Genomic DNA, 21,184 nt, shown 5'->3' with positions numbered 1-21,184 from the left:
CATATATTCGCGAAATATCGCAAATTCGAATATGGCCGCTCAACACTACTGGGGGAAGGAGTAGCGGGGACAGGCGATGAAGGGACCGGAGATTGGGGCGAGGCCACATGGGGTTCTGCAGGAGGGACACTAGTTTCCTCTACTGGGGACCCAGACTCGTTCACCTTGACGGCTAGTCTTTTAAAAGCTGGGAAGTTCAGGTCAGGATTTTGCATCGCTAGCATCCTAAGCTGGGCCTTGTCCCACTTATTCTGTGCTCCCTCTATAAACCGGTCCATCAGAACTCTATTGCCCTGATCAGGCGTGATGCCATCCAATTTCTGCACTGCCTCTAGCGCATTCTGGAAGGCTACCGCATATGCCCGGAGAGTCTCAACTGGTTTCTGTCGTCGCTCATATAGTCTGAGGCGTACCTCAGAGGGAGAATGGGATTCAAACACTTGAGAGAGCCCCTCGAAGATCTGTCCCACTGTAGCTTTATCAGCTGCTGGCCAGGTGCGGAGCTCCTCCAAGGCAGGCCCCTGGAGCTGCCCTAGAAGCAACTGTACCTGTTGGTGAGGAGGGAGTGCATTGAACCTGAAGAGGCTATAAATCTTCTCTCTAAAATCTCTTAATGTGAAAGGGTCTCCGCTGTACATAGGAAGCACGGGGTTTCCCAAAAAGACAGGTGCAGCAGCAGGGGCCCCCAGCATGTAGGGAACAGCTGGGGATGAAGGTGGATCCGGACTTGCTTGGGTGAAGGTCTTGCCATTGGTGTTGCAGGAAGACTACGTCGTTGCTGATCAGGCATCGTCGGTGTGGTTGGCAGCATCCTTCTGACTTGCGGTAGGGACCTCATTGGCGAGGTCCCAGGAGCACCACCGTCCTGTTGGTCAGGTGGCGGTGTTGCAGGTTCTGACATTCTTTCTTTGAGTGCGCTGGCCCTTTAAATGGAGCTTGGGTCTGTATGTCTCCGACTTTGGGCTCCGGCAAGATGGCCGCCGCACCGCAGGCTTTGGTGGGCGGAGCTTCTTGATCCCGTGCGCAGGAAGGCCCTGCATCGGTTTTGACTCTTTTCAATGCGGACTGCAGCTCCGCTATACTCTTCGCCTCCCACCTTACTTTTCACGTGGCCCCCTTGTAACGTTCACCACATGCGCCACTCTTGTACATCAAACACAGTCTCTTGAATAAATAAGTCTCTAAATTAAACCCAGTCTCTTATACAGGGGGGAGACACTTTCACTGGTGGCAACAGCAGCAGGCACACACCCGTATCCTGTTCGTGAGATGCCAAAAAGGCTTGTGGTGGTTGCCTTGAGGGTGCGAGTGGATGTTGCTGTGCAGGTTATAAAGGGTGTTATTAACCTTTGTCAGTCGTGACACTATGGTGAGGGTTAAATGCTGAGTGTATTGCCCTATCGCCACCCTTCCCAAGGACGATAGGTGTTTGTAGAATTAAGTATTGTCCACAACCAGAGCTTCGCTGAAAACTTGCATAAACTTTACTGAAGATTTTCTGTAGCATGCAAACATAAGAACAGTCTTTGTAGCAGAGTCTATTAACAGCTTGGCTGAGATTGACCGTTGGTTGGGACTTTTAATAAGTTCTTCAACTTGTAGGGATTTAGTGTGCGCAGATCCGCTGGATTTTGGGATATATTTAGGGTCCTTGTGAATAATTGCAGAGAATTTAGAATAACTCACTGTGCTATTCAGCCGAGGCCGCAAGGCTTTGGCCTAGGAATTGTCGTTGAAAGTTGCGGAGGTCCTACTCATTCAGTGACAGCAACCCAAGAGAGAGAATCATGGCCGCAGCTCCCTTATATGGGCAGGGGCTGGCCGTTTTAGGATTGGTCCACGCCATCTGTCAATCAGCCTCACAAAGCATTGTGGGTATCACATGGCCCATGAACCTCCAAAGGTCCTTTTCATTAACCATAGAGACTAAACCTCGTCACGTGACCCGCAGGTCCTGCGACGCTAGCGCAAGGTAAGTACACTTTCTATATATATTTATATACATTCACCTTTACAATATACTCACTATCTAAGGGGTGACTAGGGGAAGACTACACCCGAGCACCCCACGGTTCCTAGGAACTCTGACTTTGGGGACCCCTACCAAGGTACTGTAAGTAATATGGTACCGGGACACCTCAACAGTATCCAGGCTGTTTTTGTAGGTAGTTTAGGGATGGGAAATTAGCTTCTCAATTTCCTGTGTCTTTCCAGTAACCAGTGAGACACAGGGAGTCAGATTTTAAAGAGACAGTGTCCCCTACATTTTATTGCTGGTTAGAGACAAACACTAAAACCTGTTCTATTTTTCTAATCTGTTTCTATTTTCTAATTGTAAATAGTTTCATTTCATTTTTTATACACTATTATAGGGTCGTCCATATTGCCTGAACTTCTGCTCTTCTCTTTTGACAGCATTTAGAGAAATGCTTCCCTGCAGCTACATAGACATAGGAAACAATAGACTGGAGCAGAACCCTATGGAAGCATTGCCTAGGCATGCTGTGTGACCTGTGCAGAGGTCATTGTGTAGGGAGGGGGGCGGGAGATGTGACCATCATGTATTGTAAATGGCTCGCTCCTGTCTTATATATAATATCTACAGGTGTCACCTTGCACTGTACTCTTCTATGTAATGATACAAAGGAGACTTCTGGGAAAAAAATCTGTACATTCTCAATTTAATATTAAGCCTAGTGGCCAGACTAAAAACTACAAGATATCAGGAATATTTCAAAATATAGACAGTAAAACGAAACTATAAAAAACATTGCCAACTATTCTTTAAAATATGTGGAACGTATTAATTGATTTCAAAATGTAATTTTCTGGTGACACATTCCCTTTAACTTTTACCGACAGTGTAAGTATAATATCTAAGAACATAAAAAGATTTCTATGATTTCATATAAGGGTACGTTCACACGAGCAGATCCACTGCTTATCTTACACTGTGGATCCGCCACTGACGGAATGCTGCATGGTGCCTTTAGATGTGCCTGCTCAGAGCGGCAATGTGCAGCTACAAGAAGGCACACTGCGATGTGTGAGTTGCCGGCGCCGCACTCATGCTCAGTGTACTCGCAGTTTACTGTCGGCCACTCGCACATCGCTTCAGTGTGTCTGCTCATTGCGGCGTATTGCCGCTCCAAGCAGGCACATGTAAAGGCACCATGCAACGGTCCTTCAGCGGTGGATATGCAGCATAAAATACGCTGTGGATCCGCTAGTGTGAACGTAGCCTAAATGTAGTAGTGCCATCTGAATAATGGTGAAAGGCCTTAAAGGGGAAAAAAACTTTGTCCATATCAACAGGCTCCAGAAAGTTAAACAGATTTGTAAATTAGGTTGTTGGGTTGTTCTTTTCTGTCTGACCACAGTGCTCTCTGCTGACACCTCTGTCTGTATCAGGAACTGTCCAGAGTAGGAGAAAATCCCCATAGCAAACATCTCTTGCTCCCGACAGTTCCTGACATGGACAGAGGTGTCAGCAGAGAGCACTGTGGTCAGACTGAAAAAAAACTACTCAACTTCCTGTTGAGCATACTGCAGCTGATTTTTAAAAGAAGTCATTTATAAATCTGTTTAACTTTCTGGCACCAGTTAATAAAATATATATATATATATATTTTTTTTTTTAACAGAGTACTCTTTTAAGTAAAATCTAGCAAGGGGTACTAATCTGACACCCCAGCACTGCACAGTGAAATCTATACTAGCTCTGAGCTGGCACAGATTTCAGCTATGATTTACACCACTGTACTGACGTAAATCAAAGTATATCAGCCCAGATGTCATGGGCATTCCCCTTTACATGTGCAATATAAAGGAAAAAGAAGTGCTCAGCTCATCACCTACTAAGGAAACGTAGTAGAAGGACTTCAGCTGTGTAGAAGCAACTGGATTCCGGACTGTGCGGGCCACTTCCCGTATGCAGAGACGACAAGGAGATGGAGAAGATCCAGCTCACAAGACATGTAGTTAAAACGTAGCTTTTACTGACTCATGTTAAAAACCATAGATGAACAAAAAAAAAAAAACCCAAGCGGATTAATCATGGCAAAATGATTAAGAGCTCTTCTGTAGTTCAAAACGCGTCGATGTGCTGTTTTTTTAATCCACTTGTTTTTTTTTTTTGTTCATCTATGTTTTAAATATGAGTCAGTAAAAGCTACATTTCAACTACAAGTCTTGTGAGCTGGATCTTCTCTCTCCTTGTGATTCCCCTTTTTCTAAAGTTGAAAACTGACCAAAACTTTACATTTCTTTTTTTGCTAGAAACTGGTGTAAACTTATGATAAATTATCCCCCTTTTGGTTAAACCTACCTTCCATAATGACAGCTGCATCACTGATGAGAGAATCAGCAAAGTTACCTCCTATCCGTATGCGATACATACAGTAATATATGGCGTAAGACTGCTCGAGGTGTGGTACGAAGAAATCTACTTGATTTTGTTTGACGTTTTTTCTTTCATCTATCACATCTTTGCTTTCATTGAGTAACCGGAACCACATCCTTTTTGCCATCTCTGGTGCCGTGCAGCTGATATTCAGTTTTTCTTCATCATAGGGCTCCCAAATGAGTGAAGGTTTTTGGAGGTCTGTGAAATATACGGTAAATGCACGGAAAGCAGGACGACATGATCTAATTGGTTGGCAAAGGTCCCCCATTATAATAGAAAAACACACAAACTGTGAAGGAAATAAAGTAAATTGTGTGCACTTGAATTTTGCACCAAAAATCTGGTGAATTGTGTTATTAGACACATTTTTTGAAAAAATTGGATAAAAAGTTTTGCACCATGCTCGACATGTGTGCAAGCTAAAACTAGATAGTCTATAGATGCACCAAATTTTCTAACAATCTGCACCAGTTTATAAAAATCTAGTGTATTTTTTAGACTGTCATTACACGTGTCAGAGCCCGTGGGCTGATTTAGCCCGCCATAACATTTTAAATGGTCTACGGGGCCAGGCAGATGTATACAAATTACTTCTACTTCAGGAGGAAGAAAGCATGCTCTTTAGTGCCACCTATTGGAGGTAGCTACCCTACATTGACCTACTACTTTCAATAGGTGGCATTAGAGAGCATGCTTTCTTCCTTCTGGAGGAGAGCTCCTTCGCATAGCTTGTTGTTTTAGTGTCACATAGTTTGTTCTGCTGATTTGTATTCTGGGTTGTGTAGTCTTTATGTCAATATATATATAAAGGGCTGCACCTGCTGCAGATTGGCGTAGAGTAAAAAAAAAAATAAATTGGACTTTTGAACATTCTGCGCTATGCTTCCAAAGTGATTGTGAATTCAAACAAAGGGGTGTGGCGTCACACACGTGGCTTCGGTGGCTGCTCCCTCGCACCCATTATCAACAATTTATGTCTGCTAGTTAAATTTTACACCAACTCTTAGCAATTAAGGAGTGTGCCTCTTTATTAATTCAGTGCAATCTTACACTGGAGGGGTTTTTCTTAAGACGGGTGTATGGAAGGCCAGTCTTCGTTAATTCCACCCTAAGTGTGCCATAGATGTATAGGACCTGAGCTAGACCATGGGGTTTGAATGTAGTTTTGAATAATAATGTGTAATGCAATGTATTTACACAGTTATAGTAAAACTGATCCAGTGGATAGAGGGTAATTCTTCATCAGCTAATTAGGATCATAAGACTTTTAACTAGTAGTTAAGGCAGCAGCATCTTGCCAACAGGTTCCCTTCGGTCAATATTTTTACCTAATCCAGGAGTGGGTTCAGAACAAGGTGCTAATCGTTCCATTATAATTATACTCTATTTTAGTTTCACTCTTGGTTTTGTTAAAAATCCTGACGAAAATGAGTTCCACAACACTATGGGGGAGAATTTTTAAAACCTGCGCAGAGGAAAAGTTGACCAGTTGCCCATAGCAATCAATCAGATTGTTTATTTCATTTTTCACAGACCTCTTTAAAAATGAAAGAAGCAATTTGATTGGTAGCTATGGACATCTGGTCAACTTTTCCTCTGCACAGGTTTTGATAAATCTCCCCCAATGCGTGAGTCCAACCCTAGAGATAGAAGTTAAAATGAATGGATACATTCTTACCTTTAACACCAATCAGAAGTGGAGAGCTGAAGTCCGACTGGATGTTTAACTTCTTGTAACTACAAAAATACTGCCCAGTATGCTCCGTAGTCATATTGTGTATAACATGGATGAATGGATTGGCGGTCTTTTCCACTACTTGAGAATCACCCTTGAATAGGGTAAAAATGACGTTTGGATATGAAGAATTGCACATTATAGTGACATCCTGTCCAGTCCGGACAATGCTCTGTGGTTCAGCAGTGATTGTTGGTGGGGGGTATCTTTCTGTAAAACATGAACATTGTTTGGGTATATTTTACACAAACCCATTATTGCTATAGACAAGGGCATAAATAGGGCAGAGTCACAGTGGGCGCATCTGCAGCGTATTTCACACTGAGGATGCGCCAACGGCAGTCACAGCTACAGGGTAGCAGAAGGTAGCAATTATATATGGGCCACAAAACCTGAGGGCATCTGAAGATCAATATGTTACATAAGAGAACACAAGTATTATAAATAAAAAAGCCAGTAGGTTCCCTATACACCCTTGGTGTTTGGGCCCAGGAGCTTTAAGTTATACCTTTATTTGATTATGTGAGGAATAAACAAGGGGCTTATCACATTTGATTGCTTTATGGTCAGGTTGGCCAGAGTATGACTTTGGGCATCTTGCATGCGTTTTTTGGCCACCCATCACCATGGCAAATAAATATCCTGGAATCAGTGTGAAAGTACATTATTCCTGGCAAAGTGCCAGGCTAGTCTTCTCCTTTGCTTATTTTTCCCGCCCATGAAGGTTATCACTGTGGCAGCACTACTTCTTGGCTACAACTGATGAGTGAAACCGTAGGAAATAGGTAAAAGATGGCACCACTCTGTGGGTACTACAAAGGCCTTGCTTATGTGCATTAACACTACTTGAAGTAATTCACATAAATCCTTTGTGTTGTTACAGTTCAAGAAAAAGTAAATTAACATCATTGAGATTACCTGGATTTCAGCTTCAGAAATAATACATTGTGGTCTGTTAAATGGGTCAAAATGTGCAATGGGTCAAAATGTTGAACATTTTGGTGCAATGGCTCAAAAAGTCGCAAGCACTGGCACAATTCATTTAGACTCGTTCGAAAAAACAACTTGAATGTAGTTAGGCATGCTTAGCTTTTTGCAGTGGTTGCAGATTTATCCCCTGTGACATTTTAAACATTGTCACAATTTTAAGCACAAATGCCCCCAAAAAGTCACTAATATACACCAGCCCAGACATGGCTTGGCTTATTAGCGTGTATAGAAAAGTCACAGTGGGATAAATAAGTAGCTACACTTTGCAAAATGTCCTGCAAACATTTAAAAAAATGTGGTGCAAGTACAAATTAGCGCTGGGGGGAGGTATCTACTACTACCTTCAAGGGGTGTGGCTACAGCTACATACATGGGGGGGGCTGCAACTACCTACAGGCAAGGGGGCTACCACTATCTACCGGGGGCCGTAACTAGCTGTAGGAGGCTACTATTACCTATTAGGGGATACCAATACCTACAGGGGGGTGCTACTGTCTACAGGGGGTGTTTCTATATACAGGGGGTTGCGTCTACATACAAGGGGCTGCTACTATATACAGGGGACTGTTACTACACACAGGAGGGCTGTAACTACACAGGGACCTACTTACAGATGGCATGTACCTACTTAGGTCATCTGCATAATGGATGAAACTACGTGAAGGAACTTGTGAACCTACTGAAGCGACCTAACTACCTAATGTGGAAGTCCCACCCTAGTCTTCTTCAACTCACTTATATATCCACTCTACCATGTGGGACACCAAGGGAGGTTATATTACTTTTTGGGGTATTATAGGTGCTGGAAAAGTGTGAAGCCTAAAATATTCCACCTTGTATACTGGAATTAGTAGCAATATTTGTCTCAATTAGAGACGAGCGAACTTACAGTAAATTTGATTCGTCACGAACTTCTCGGCTGGGCAGTTGATAACTTTTCCTGCATAAATTAGTTCAGCTTTCAGGTGCTCCGGTGGGCTGGAAAAGGTGGATAGAGTCCTAGGAGACTCTTTCCTAGAAATGTATCCACCTTTTCCAGCCCACCGGAGCACCTGAAGGCTGAACTAATTTATGCAGGATAAGTCATCAACTGCCGAGCCGAGAAGTTTGTGACGAATCAAATTTACTGTAAGTTCGCTCATCTCTAGTCTCAATATACTGGATTTGATCAGCAACATGATATTTCCTCCTTGTTTACTGGTATTATCAAAAATATTAGTCAGTATACTGGATTTGGTCAGTAACAGTATGAAGGTTATATTTCCTCCTTATATACCGGTGTTAGCATGCATGCACACTACAGTTTGGGTGTACTGCCTCCATTTTAAAAGAGTGACTCTAGTCTGGTTATTTTCAAACCATAAGCTTTTTTTCCCCTCAAATATATATACCCTATTATACCCAGCTATGATAAAATTTGACCCTCCTCCTTTGGGACTCTGCCCTCACGTAGTCACTCTTATGACAAAAGTGAGCTGCTTAGACCAAAATGCCCAGGTCAATTTTTGATCCCAGTCCAGCCCTGCTACCAAACGTTTACTTCCGGAATTCCTTGTGTGCAGAGCCTCCTTTAGGTTGTGCATTTGTGCTAAGTTTCCCAAAAAACTGCCTCAGAACCGTAGAAGCATGTTCTATGGACAAATGAGACGGAAGTGAAAGTTTTAAGCAATAATGCACAATCCTATGTTTGGAGAGAATAGAACACGAAACACCAACAACAAAAAACTTATCCCAACTGTGAAGCATGGTGGAGAGAGGAACATGGTTTAGGACTGTTTGCTGCCTCAGCAGTCAACAATACACCCATTGTGATACACATTAAAAGGTGTATCACAATATTTTATAATATAATTGTCACACATTGTGAAACAATTGTCAGTATTGAATTATTGATCCTGCCCCAAGCATGACACAGTGTATAAGATTAAACATAGCAACACCATTTACTACATATTTAAAACACATTTCTTATTGTCTTACCGTTCACATATAGGTAAACAGGATCGCTGAGCTCTGATAATTCAGAAGTGGTTTTGTATTGGCAGGTGTAGAGTCCATTGTCACTTTTGCTTAAGTGTGTCATTATAAATATTGGAGTGGACTGTTCTTTAATAATATCATCACTTCCATTTTTTCTCAAATAGAATTGTTTTGCATTTGATGAATTATTGCAAATTAAATATACCATGCCACCGACCATATCAACATCCATCGGATCGTCCGTATATCTTTCTAAAATTGGCTTAAATGGTTCCCCTGATCAAAAGAAAAGCAAAACCACATTCAGACTAAAGAAAATGCCAGCACAGCTTATTTTTGCAAACGTCACATCTCAACAAACCACAAGGCGTCTGGAACAATACCCTGTGGGCACCCAAGACCAAAGTGGAGAAGTTTCGCCATAATGCACAGCTACAAAAGTATATGGCAGTGTTTCCCAACCAGGGTTCCTCCAGCTGTTGCAAAACTACATCTCTCAGCTGGTGGCTTTATGGTTGGGAAACACTGGTATAAAACAAGGCAATAACTGCATTATTGGCACCCCTAAATATTAACCCCTTAAGGACCAGGCCATTTTACACCTTAGGACCGGAGCGTTTTTTGCACATCTGACCACTGTCACTTTAAACATTAATAACTCTGGAATGCTTTTAGTTATCATTCTGTTTTTTCGTGACATATTCTACTTTAACATAGTGGTAAAATTTTGTGGTAACTTGCATCCTTTCTTGGTGAAAAATCCCCAAATTTGATGAAAAATTTGAAAATTTTGCATTTTTCTAACTTTGAAGCTCTCTGCTTGTAAGGAAAATGGATATTCAAAATATTTTTTTATTTTATTCACATTTCCAATATGTCTACTTTATGTTTGCATCATAAAATTGACGTGTTTTTACTTTTGGAAGACACCAGAGGGCTTCAAAGTTCAGCAGCAATTTTCCTATTTTTAAAAAAATTTTGAACCTCGCTTTTTTTCAGAGACCAGTTCAGGTTTGAAGTGGATTTGAAGGGTCTTCCCATTAGAAATACCCCACAAATGACCCCATTATAAAAACTACACCCCCAAAGTATTCAAAATGACAATCAGTAAGTGTTTTAACCCTTTAGGTGTTTCACAGGAATAGCAGCAAAGTGAAGGAGAAAATTCACAATCTTAATTTTTACACTCGCATGTTCTTGTAAACCCAATTTTTTTATTTTTACAAGGGGTAAAAGGAGAAAATGTATACTTATATTTGTAGCCCAATTTCTCTCGAGTAAGCACATACCTCATATGTCTATGTAAAGTGTTCGGCGGGCGCAGTAGAGGGCTCAGAAGCGAAGGAGCGACAAGGGGATTTTGGAGAGTACGTTTTTAGAAATGGTTTTTGGGGGGCATGTTGCATTTAGGAAGCCCCTATGGTGCCAGAACAGCAAAAATAACCCACATAGCATACCATTTTGGAAACTAGACCCCTTGGGGAACGTAACAAGGAATAAAGTGAGCCTTAATACCCCACAGGTGTTTCACGACTTTTGCATTTGTAAAAAAAATATTTTTTTTTCACTAAAATGTGTGTTTCCCCCCAAATGTCACATTTTTGCAAGGGTTAATAGCAGAAAATACCCCCCAAAATTTGTAACCCCATCTCTTCTGAGTATGGAGGTACCCCATAAGTTGGCATGAAGTGCATTACGGGCGAACTACAATGCTCCGAAGAGAAGGAGTGATATTTGACTTTTTGAGAGCAAATTTTGCTCGGGGGGCATGTCGCATTTAGGAAGCCCCTATGGTGCCAGAACAGCAAAAAAAACACATGGCATACCATTTTGGAAACTAGACCCCTTGAGGAACGTAACAAGGAATAAAGTGAGCCTTAATACCCCACACGGGTTTCACGACTTTTGCATATGTAAAAAAATATATATATTTTTTTCACTAAAATGTGTGTTTCCCCCCAAATTTCACATTTTTTGCAAGGGTTAATAGCAGAAAATACCCCCCAAAATTTGTAACCCCATCTCTTCTGAGTATGGAGGTACCCCATAAGTGGACCTGAAGTGCACTACGTGCGAACTACAATGCTCAGAAGAGGAGGAGCACCATTGAGCTTTTGGAAAGAGAATTCGTTTGGAATGGTAGTCAGGGGCCATGTGCATTTACAAAGACCCTCGTGGTGCCAGAACAGTGGACCCCCCCCCACATGTGACCCCATTTTGGAAACTACACCCCTCACAGAATTTAATAAGTGGTGCAGTGAGCATTTACACCCCACTGGCGTTTGACAGATCTTTGGGACAGTGGGCTGTGCAAATGGAAAATTACATTTTTCATTTTCACGGATCACTGTTCCAAAAATCTGTCAGACACCTGTGGGGCGTAAATGCTCACTGCGCCCCTTATTACATTACATGAGGGGTGTAGTTTCCAAAATGGGGTCACATATGGGGTCCATTGTTCTGGTACCATGGGGGCTTTGTAAACACAAGTGGCCTTCAATTCCGGACAAATTTTCTCTTCAAAATCCCAATGGCGCTCCTTCTCTTCTGAGCATTGTAGTGCACCCATAGAGCACTTTACATCCACATATGGGGTATGCTCTTACTCAGAAGAAATTGGGTTACAAATTTTGGGGGGCTTTTTTTATTTTCCCTTGTGAAAATGAAAAATTTAGGGTGACACCAGCATTTTAGTGAAAATTTTTTTTTTTCACTTTCCCATCCAACTTTAATGAAAATTTGTCAAACACCTGTGGGGTGTTCAGGCTCACTATACCCCTTGTTACGTTCCGTGAGGGGTGTCGTTTCCCAAATGGGGTCACATGTCTGTATATATTGTTTTGTGTTTATGTCAGAACCACTGTAAAATCAGCCACCCCTGTGCAACTCACCAATTTAGGCCTCAAATGTACATGGTGTGCTCTCACTCCTGAGCCTTGTTGTGCGTCCGCAGAGCATTTTACGCCCACATATGGGGTATCTCCGTACTCAGGAGAAATTGCGTTACAAATTTTGGGGGTCTTTTTTTCCTTTTACCTCCCGTGAAAATTAAAAGTAAAGGACAACACCAGCAAAAATTTTTTTTACACTAACAGGCTGGTGTAGATCCCAACTTTTCTTTTTCATAAGGGGTAAAAGGAAAAAAGCCCCCAAAATTAGTAACGCAATTTCTCCCGAGTATGGAGATACCCCATATGTGGCACTAAACTGTTTCCTTGAAATACGACAGGGCTCCGAAGTGAGAGAGTGCCATGCGCATTTGAGGACTAAATTAGGGATTGCACAGGGGTGGACATAGGGGTATTCTACGCCAGTGATTCCCAAACAGGGTGCCTCCAGCTGTTGCTAAACTCCCAGCATGCCTGGACAGTCAGTGGCTGTCCGGAAATGCTGGGAGTTGTTGTTTTGCAACAGCTGGAGGCTCTGTTTTGGAAACACTGCCGTACAATACGTTTTTTATTTTTTATTAGGGGGACAGTGTAAGGGGGTGTATATGTTTTGTTTTACTCTTTATTATGTGTAAGTGTAGTGTAGTGTTTTTAGGGTACATTCACACTGGCGGGTTTACAGTGAATTTACCACTCGGAGTTTGCGCTGCGGTGAAAAATTTGCCACAGCCCAAACTTCAAGCAGAAAACTTACTGTAAACCCGCCAGTGTGAATGTACCTTGTACGTTCACATGGGGGGGCAAACCTCCAGCTGTTTCAAAACTACAACTCCTAGCATGTACTGACAGACCGTGCATGCTGGGAGTTGTACTTTTGCAACAGCTGGAGGCACACTGGTTGGAAAACCTTCAGTTAGGTTCTGTTACCTAACTCAGTATTTTCCAACCAGTGTGCCTCCAGCTGTTCCAAAACTTCAACTCCCAGCATGTACTGATCGCCGAAAGGCATGCTGGGAGATGTAGTTATGCAACAGCTGGAGGGATCGCAACTACAACTCCCAGCATGCAGAGACAGCTGTTTGCTGTTTAGGCTTGCTGGGAGTTGCAGTTTTGCAACATCTGTAGAGCTATAATTTAGAGACCACTGCATAGTGGTCTCCAAACTGTGGACCTCCAGATGTTGCAAAACTACAACTCCCAGCATGCCCAGACAGCAAACTGCTGTCTGGGCATGCTTGGAGTTGCAGTTTTGCAAGATCTGGAGGTGCACAGTATAGAGATCACTTTGCAGTGGTCTCAAACTGTATACCTCCAGCTTTTGCAAAACTGCAACTCCCAGCAAGCCTAAACAGCTCTCTGGGCGTGCTGGGAGTTGTAGTTTTGCAACATCTGGAGGGTTACAGTTTAGAGACCACTATAGTGGTCTCAGACTGTAGCCCTCCAGATGTTGCTAAGTAACTCACCGGCTTCCGTTGGATCCAGGGAGTGGTGTCGCGGTCCTCTTCTTCCGCCGATCGTCGCCGCTGCCGTCGCCCATGGTTAAGTGGATCTTCGGCGCCGGTCCCTGTCGGTTTCCCCGTTCTGCCCCGCCTATTGTGGGTGGGCAGGACGGGGAAACCGAAAGTAAACCCCTCCGCCCCTGATCTGCTATTGGTGGTCGCGTCTAGACCACCAATAGCAGAGATAGGAGGGGTGGCAACCCTGCCACCTCACTCCTATCGCTACAGGGGGATCGTGGGTGTCTAGGACACCCGCGATCCCCCTTCTATTCCGGGTAACCGGGTCACCATAGACCCGTATGACCCGGAATCGGCGCAAATCGCAAGGGTGAATTCACTTGCGATTTGCGCCGATCGCCGACATGGGGGGGTCTAATGACCCCCCTGGGCATTTGCGCGGGGTGCCTGCTGATAGATATCAGCAGTCACCCCGACGCGATCCCCGCCCGAAATTCCCACGGGCGTACAGGTACGCCTTTGGTCCTTAAGTACCAGGGAGCAAAGGCGTACATGTACGCCCTTGGTCCTCAAGGGGTTTTGAAAAAAAAAAACGCCTGAAAAAACGGCAGTGCAATTTCCTGCGCCTGGCGTTTTATCTGGCATTTTTTCATTTGTGTGGAAACTGCACCTTGGCAGTGTGGAACTGCACCTTCTTAATAAAGTGTGTGCGTTTCACTTTTCTTCTCTATTCTTTTACATTTTTTTTAGGTAGTACTAATACTCCCAGCATGGAACAGACTGTTCCATGATGGGAGTAGTTATACCTGTACTAATAGACATATCGCCCCTGGTGTCAGTCGTGACACCCCGATGCGATCGTCCATAATATAGCAGAGATGTGGAGCGGCTCTATACAGCGCTCGCATGTCTGCACTATACTCTGGCCAGTGATGTGAATAGAACATCACTCATTCATATTTTCCGCCCAGAGTGGTGATTGGCCAGATGGTTGCAGCCAATCACAGCTCTCAGAGGGAAATATGAATGAGTGAGTGGCCGGCTGGAGTATAGTGCATCTATGCAATAGACAGGACGATCGCATCGTGTGTCAGTAGTGATACCCGCTGTGATCTGTTCTTACCTGCAGGTACTACTACTCCAAACATGGAGCACACTCTGCACCATGCTGGGAGCTGTAGTACTTGCATTAATAGACAGATCGCAGCAAGTGTAATTTCTGATACCTGTTGCGATCTGTCTATTAATGCAGGTACTACAGCTCCCAGCATGGTGCAGAGTATGCTCCATGTTGGAAGCAGTAGTACCTGCAGTTAAGGAAAGATCACTGCGGGTATCACTCCGGACACCCGCTGTGATCCCCCTAATGTATAGATGCGGGCGGCCGCTCTTCTATGGTCCCCTGCACTGATATATACATACACATATTCCTATTTCCCACAGAGAGCTGTGCTTGTCTGGAACCATCTGGCCAATCACAGCTCTCTGCGGGAAATATAAATAGGTGTACAGTGCATAGTGAGTGAAAGTATTCGGCCCCCTTGAACTTTTCGACCTTTTGCCACATTTCAGGCTTCTAACATAAAGATATAAAACTGTAATTTTTTGTGAAGAATCAACAACAAATGGGACACAATCATGAAGTGGAACGAAATTTATTGGATATTTTAACAAATAAAAAACTGAAAAATTGGGCGTGCAAAATTATTCAGCCCCCTTAAGTTAATACTTTGTAGCGCCATCTTTTGCTGCGATTACAGCTGTAAGTCGCTTGGGGTATGTCTCTATCAGTTTTGCACATCGAGAGACTGAAATTTTTGCCCATTCCTCCTTGCAAAACAACTGGAGATCAGTGAGGTTGGATGGAGAGCGTTTGTGAACAGCAGTTTTCAGTTCTTTCAACAGATTCTTGATTGGATTCAGGTCTGGACTTGGACTTGGCCATTCTAACACCTGGATATGTTTATTTGTGGACCACTTCATTGTAGATTTTGCTTTATGTTTTGGATCATTGTCTTGTTGGAAGACAAATCTCCGTCTCAGTCTCAGGTCTTTTGCAGACTCCATCAGGTGGTCCTGTATTTGGCTCCATCCATCTTCCCATCAATTTTTACCATCTTCCTTGTCCCTGCTGAAGAAAAGCAGGCCCAAACCATGATGCTGCCACCACCATGTTTGACAGTGGGGATGGTGTGTTCAGGGGGATGAGATGTGTTGCTTTTACGCCAAACATAACATTTTGCATTGTTGCCAAAAAGTTTGATTTTGGTTTCCTCTGACAAGAGCACCTTCTTCCACATGTTTGGTGTGTCTCCCAGGAGGCTTGCGGCAAACTTTAAACAACATTTTTTAAGAAATGGCTTTCTTCTTGCCACTCTTCCATAAAGGTCAGATTTGTGCAGTATATGACTGATTGTTGTCCTATGGACAGAGTCTCCCACCTCAGCTGTAGACCTCTGCAGTTCATCCAGAGTGATCATGGGCCTCTTGGCTGCATCTCTGATCAGTCTTCTCCTTGTATGAGCTGAAAGTTTAGAGGGACCGCCAGGTCTTCGTAGATTTGCAGTGGTCTGATACTCCTTCCATTTCAATATTATCGCTTGCACAGTGCTCCTTGGGATGTTTAAAGCTTGGGAAATCTTTTTGTATCCAAATCCGGCTTTATACTTCTTCACAACAGTCTCTCGGACCTGACTGGTGTGTTCCTTGTTCTTCATGATGCTCTCTGCGCTTGAAACGGACCTCTGAGACTATCACAGTGCAGGTGGATTTATACGGCGACTTGATTACACACAGGTGGATTCTATTTATCATCATTAGTCATTTAGGTCAACATTGGATCATTCAGATAACCTCACTGAACTTCTGGAGAGAGTTTGCTGCACTGAAAGTAAAGGGGCTGAATAATTTTGCACGCCCAATTTTTCAGTTTTTTATTTGTTAACAAAGTTTGAAATATCTAATAAATTTTGTTCCACTTCATGATTGTGTCCCACTTGTTGTTTATTCTTCACAAAAAATTACAGTTTTATATCTTTATGTTTGAAGCCTGAAATGTGGCAAAAGGTTGAAAAGTTCAAGGCGGCCGAATACTTTCACTATGCACTGTATATATACGTCAGTGCAGGGGACCATAGAAGAGCGGCCGCATCTATACATTATACAGGTGGATCGCAACGAGTGATCTGTCAATTAGTACAGGTACTACTACTCCTATCATGGAACAGTGAGTAGTAGTACTGTACTACCTAAAAAAATGTAAAAAATTTAGAAAAAAAGTGAAAAACACACACACACACACACACTACATTTTTATCATTGTCGGCTACATTTTTTAGGTCCCTGCCCGCACATATAAATTGATTCCTGTTTTAAAAATGTATAAAAATGTTGTTATAAAAAAGATACATTTCATTGGATACAATTTTTTCCATCACTAATGTATCTTTTTTTATTTCTTTTAAAGATACCCAACAGAATTTTATTTAAAAAAGGTATCTCCATCACTTTTTTGGATCGCTTAGTCCAAAAAAAGAATAAAAATTGCCTGCAAAAAAGCTAAAGCTAAAAAAAGCTAAAGTTAAAACCCACGATTTCATGGAAAAAAATGCCAGTGGCTCAACATGCTGTGATTTTGCAAAACCGCCAAGCTGAAAAACGCCAAAAGGATAAAAAAAAAACGCCAAACTGAAAAATGCCAAGTGGAAAAAAAATGTTGCAATTTCTCATTGATTTACAGCTAACATCTGGCTGCAGCGTTTTTTGGCCCGAAAAAACACCATGCAGCAGGAAAAAAAAAACAAGTAGAAACTTAGCCTTAGGGCCTTTTGCAACACAAAGTCACAGAAATCTATACAACTAGCAGGTCTTTAACAAGTTACAAAAACAATGCTTCTCACCTTGTACACAATTTTGCGTTATCACCAGAATGCAACCTAAAATAGAAATATATTGTTATTATATTGGTTTCTCATAGTAATATATAGAAAAATGTATCCTGTATGGTAAATTACACATTAAAATGATGGAAATAAATAAATAAATAAAAAGACAGTATTGTAACACACTCATGGGGTTATTGGATTAGCAATGATGTGACATGTTGGGACATGTTATAGCAGTGGTCTTAACCTTCAGATGCTACATTTACAGACCCATGAAAAGTTTGTTCTTTATCATGTGATTTGCTAATATAGTGTATGGTCAGTGTCCATATCTAATGGTACGTGGAAAGAATAGAGATCCAGAAATGCAACATATGGTTCTTATGTTCACTATGAAAGGCGAAGGGAGGAGACAAAATGTAATCCCTGGTACTGCAGCTTCAGGAATGTAAAGGACCATAGATATGTATTACATAGGGAAAGCTGCCAGCACTAAATGGCACAAGGAGCTGCAAACATGAATATATTGTTGAAAGGGCAATAAACCAAATAATGTTTGTGCCTTATGTGTTAATAATTCTAAAACTTATAAAAAATGCTTTTTCTTCTCTGACACAAGTGTCAAGAAGGCAGTGCTGAGCAGCTTAAGTGCCACCGCTCTTCTCTGCCCCTCTCTCCTTGCCCACATCAGGGAATCTCACTGCATGTGAACCCCTATCAGTATCTACAGTGCAGGCACGTAGATGTCCACACACTCGTGAGGTTGGAGAAATTAGACACTTGCTTGGTGCTCGCTGGACCACGGAACGAAGTTGTAAGGATACCAAACTTCCAGATGATTTCAAACAGTTTTTTTATTGAAAAAAAAAAAAGGTTGACAATGCGTTTCGAGGGGATCTGCACCCCTCTTCCTCAGGTCACAACCTCGCCGAGTGTGTGGACATCCATGTTACTGCTAACCGCCCAAGGACACTGGCCACGGATGGACACGGGCTGCTGATGAACCCCTATCCTTAAGGCTATTGTCGGTATTGTGCTTGGAGCGCAACACACCAAGGTGAGCAGATATATTGTGTACTCACTCCCTCTTGCCACCACGAGGTAAAGGCACAGGGTGCGCCAGTGCATGTCCCTTTTTCTTTTTTGTATAAAGTTACAGTTCAGGCACAGCATTTCAATACAGGTCCCCGTACATCAATGAAGTGAGAGCAAGTACTGGAGTAGGAGAAAGGAGGGATGTCTAGCTGTGGCCCTTCAGCAGCTAAGCACCCCCTCCTTGACACTTAAATGAAAAGGATTTTATTATGATTTTATACATTTTTTAATCATCAACAGGCAAGAACCAAGCATGAGTTATTTTACTGGCCTTTCAATAATAACCATGTGTGCATCTCTCATCTCTCTGCATCATTTAGAGCTAACAGATTTGATTCCTATTGGAGTCCTATGTTAACAAATAAGAGTCCACAGTTTGCTTTCGCTGCTGTTGATCAGAAATATTAATGAAATAAATACTCATTAAGATGTTATCAGTATGATGCATTGAACAAAGGTTGTCCACCCGACAGGCTTCATCTCCAATTGTCAGTTATCTGAATTCAGCTCCAGAAGCAGCTGCCAATAGATGCTATAATGCTTTGTCACACTCAGGAGCACTGCACCATGTCCCAGGGCTCATATTTCTGTGCCTACATTGAATAAATAGGCAGTTTCTGTGTCCTGCATGCACATCGCTCCTTCATGGGACACAAGAACTAGTAGCTCCTGGATCCCTCTATAAGCAGAGCAAAAAGACTGAGAATGTGGTTCTCAATCAATGTCTCCTGTATAGTATAACATTTATTAAAAAATATGTTCAGGAAAACATCTTTGTGTAACACAGAATGTTCTCTCTGTGAGACTTAAAACTCCAACCACTTGCAAATGTCATAGTTGATTTGTGTTTCAGTGAGTGCAGGGACATATAGAGGGAAAAGAGATTTCTGAAGCCATTTAACTTAACAATGTTTATAACAAGGTTTATTTGTGTATATACTAGAGATGAGTGAATTTTTGAAAAATTTTATTTGGCCGATTTGCCGAATTTTCTGAAAAAATTTGGTTCAATCCGAATTTATTCACAGTGAATCACTATTAAAAATGGCTATATCCGGGCTACAGAGAGGCTCAATAGGGGTGTAGAACACTTTTCCTTGACGAAACACACATAGGGAGTGTGCTGTGTTAGTGAAATAATACTGTTATTCTGTATGACATGCAGATTACAGGCGTCGCTATTAGAATCACTGCCGCAGAGCATTTGGATGTGGCAGCAGGATCAGGAGACCATATGCTGTCACAAATGAAGAGATTTAAGAGATTTTTTTTATTTTATTTTTATTTAACTTAATTTAAATTTATTTACATTTAAAAAAATCCTTTTTTGAGGACCCATTCTGGTGAACATCAAGCTAGCGGTCTGCCGCGAGGCGAGCTACCACTTGTTCCAGCCCCTGCCTCTCAGTGCCCCCCAACTGTGGAACTGCGTGTGAAACTGCGCATGTTTCATTTAATCAGTTATTGTTACGGCGAGCACTCCAGCCGGTCACACTGGCCGTGAGTGCTCTCTCCCTCTGTCCTCTGGCGGGCATGGGATTCGAAGCGCGGGATGCGCCCGCATGTGAATCTCGGGCCGTCACTCACCTCCTCCTTCTTCTGTTTCCTCTGTGTTCTCACACCGCCGGCGTGCATGTCCCCGCCTCCTAGGGCGCATGCGCGCCGGAGCTCTGAGATTTAAAGGGCCAGTTAATTAGTGTTTGCACCTGTCCCTTCTCTATAAGTATGTGCATCTCCCTCTACCTCTTGCCGGATCTTTGTGTGCCCAGTGCCCTAGTGAAAGCATTTATTGTGTCTTGCCTTACTGTGTTCCTGACCTACCTGGTCCATGATCTGACCTTGCTCCTGTGCTGCCTGCCTACTGACCTCTTGCTACGTCCCTGTTCTCGCTACCGTGCTGCCTGCCCTGACCTTCTGCTATCCTGACTACGAGTTGCCATATTCCTCCTGTACCACGTTTTCTCCTCAGCAGACTGTTTGGACGAAATGTGTCAGGGGTAGCAACCTGGGTGCTGCCGGCCGCAGCAAGTCCATCCCGCTTTGCGGCGGGCTCTGGTGAAAACCAGCGGCACCTTAGACTCCACTCCCTTACGCGGCCCAACCCATCATTTACACAGGTTCAGCGGATCTACTACCTCCTTGCTTCTAACAGTTATGTTTCATTTTTATTGCTCCAACTGTACCTTATGAGTTTAACAGGACAAAACGTACACCAACTGAGTGTACGTATAGGTTACACTTATGAGAGGACAATACGCTGTAATACAGTTACCCCTTAATTAGACATTAAAAGCAGGTGTGTAGGTATTCCTGGCCTTTAACAGTAACTGGCCCTTATGAGTTTAACAGGAGAAAAAAAAACACCGAAACACCGGCTGAGAGTACGTATAGGTTACACTTAGGAGAGGACAATACGTATGGTTACACCTGTATTAGCATTAAAAGCAGGTGACTATGTATTTTAGTGCTCACACTACTATTAACTTTAGAGTAGTACACCCCAGTACAGCAGTACAGACGAGCTTCAGAGTAGTACACCCCAGTACAGCAACAGAAAACAAAGTGTACTTTCTCTTTCTCTCTCTCTCTCTTTGGAACCGTCTGATTTCCCTGGAGTAAGTCATTTAATCTTTCCAGTCAGACATGGTGCTCTCTGTTGCCACCTTTGTGTCAGGAAGTGTCCAAAGTATAATAAGTTTCCTATGATGATTTGCTTTTGTTCTGGACATTTTCTGACATGGACAGAGGTG

General features: G+C 42.7%; 1 protein-coding gene across 4 annotated transcripts in view; it reads right to left on the bottom strand.

Annotated features, from left to right (window-relative positions):
• The window catches only part of LOC130293462 (immunoglobulin superfamily member 1-like), a 99,412-nt gene that overhangs the window by 16,940 nt on the left and 61,288 nt on the right, over positions 1–21,184 (bottom strand). For 3 of the 4 annotated variants that reach the window (XM_056542158.1, XM_056542161.1, XM_056542160.1), the window contains 4 exons: positions 17,355–17,390; positions 9,111–9,386; positions 6,084–6,350; positions 4,328–4,603 (listed from right to left, as the gene is read on the bottom strand). In XM_056542158.1, the coding sequence (XP_056398133.1) occupies positions 4,328–4,603; positions 6,084–6,350; positions 9,111–9,386; positions 17,355–17,390 (855 nt within the window). Of the gene's footprint in view, positions 1–4,327; positions 4,604–6,083; positions 6,351–9,110; positions 9,387–17,354; positions 17,391–18,421; positions 18,484–21,184 lie in introns of those variants that run through there. The other variant, XM_056542159.1, reaches the window with a different exon arrangement.

This window comes from Hyla sarda, chromosome 10 (genome assembly GCF_029499605.1).
Source record: "Hyla sarda isolate aHylSar1 chromosome 10, aHylSar1.hap1, whole genome shotgun sequence".
Taxonomy (NCBI): domain Eukaryota; kingdom Metazoa; phylum Chordata; class Amphibia; order Anura; family Hylidae; genus Hyla; species Hyla sarda.
This window is presented reverse-complemented; position numbering and strand designations above follow the sequence as displayed.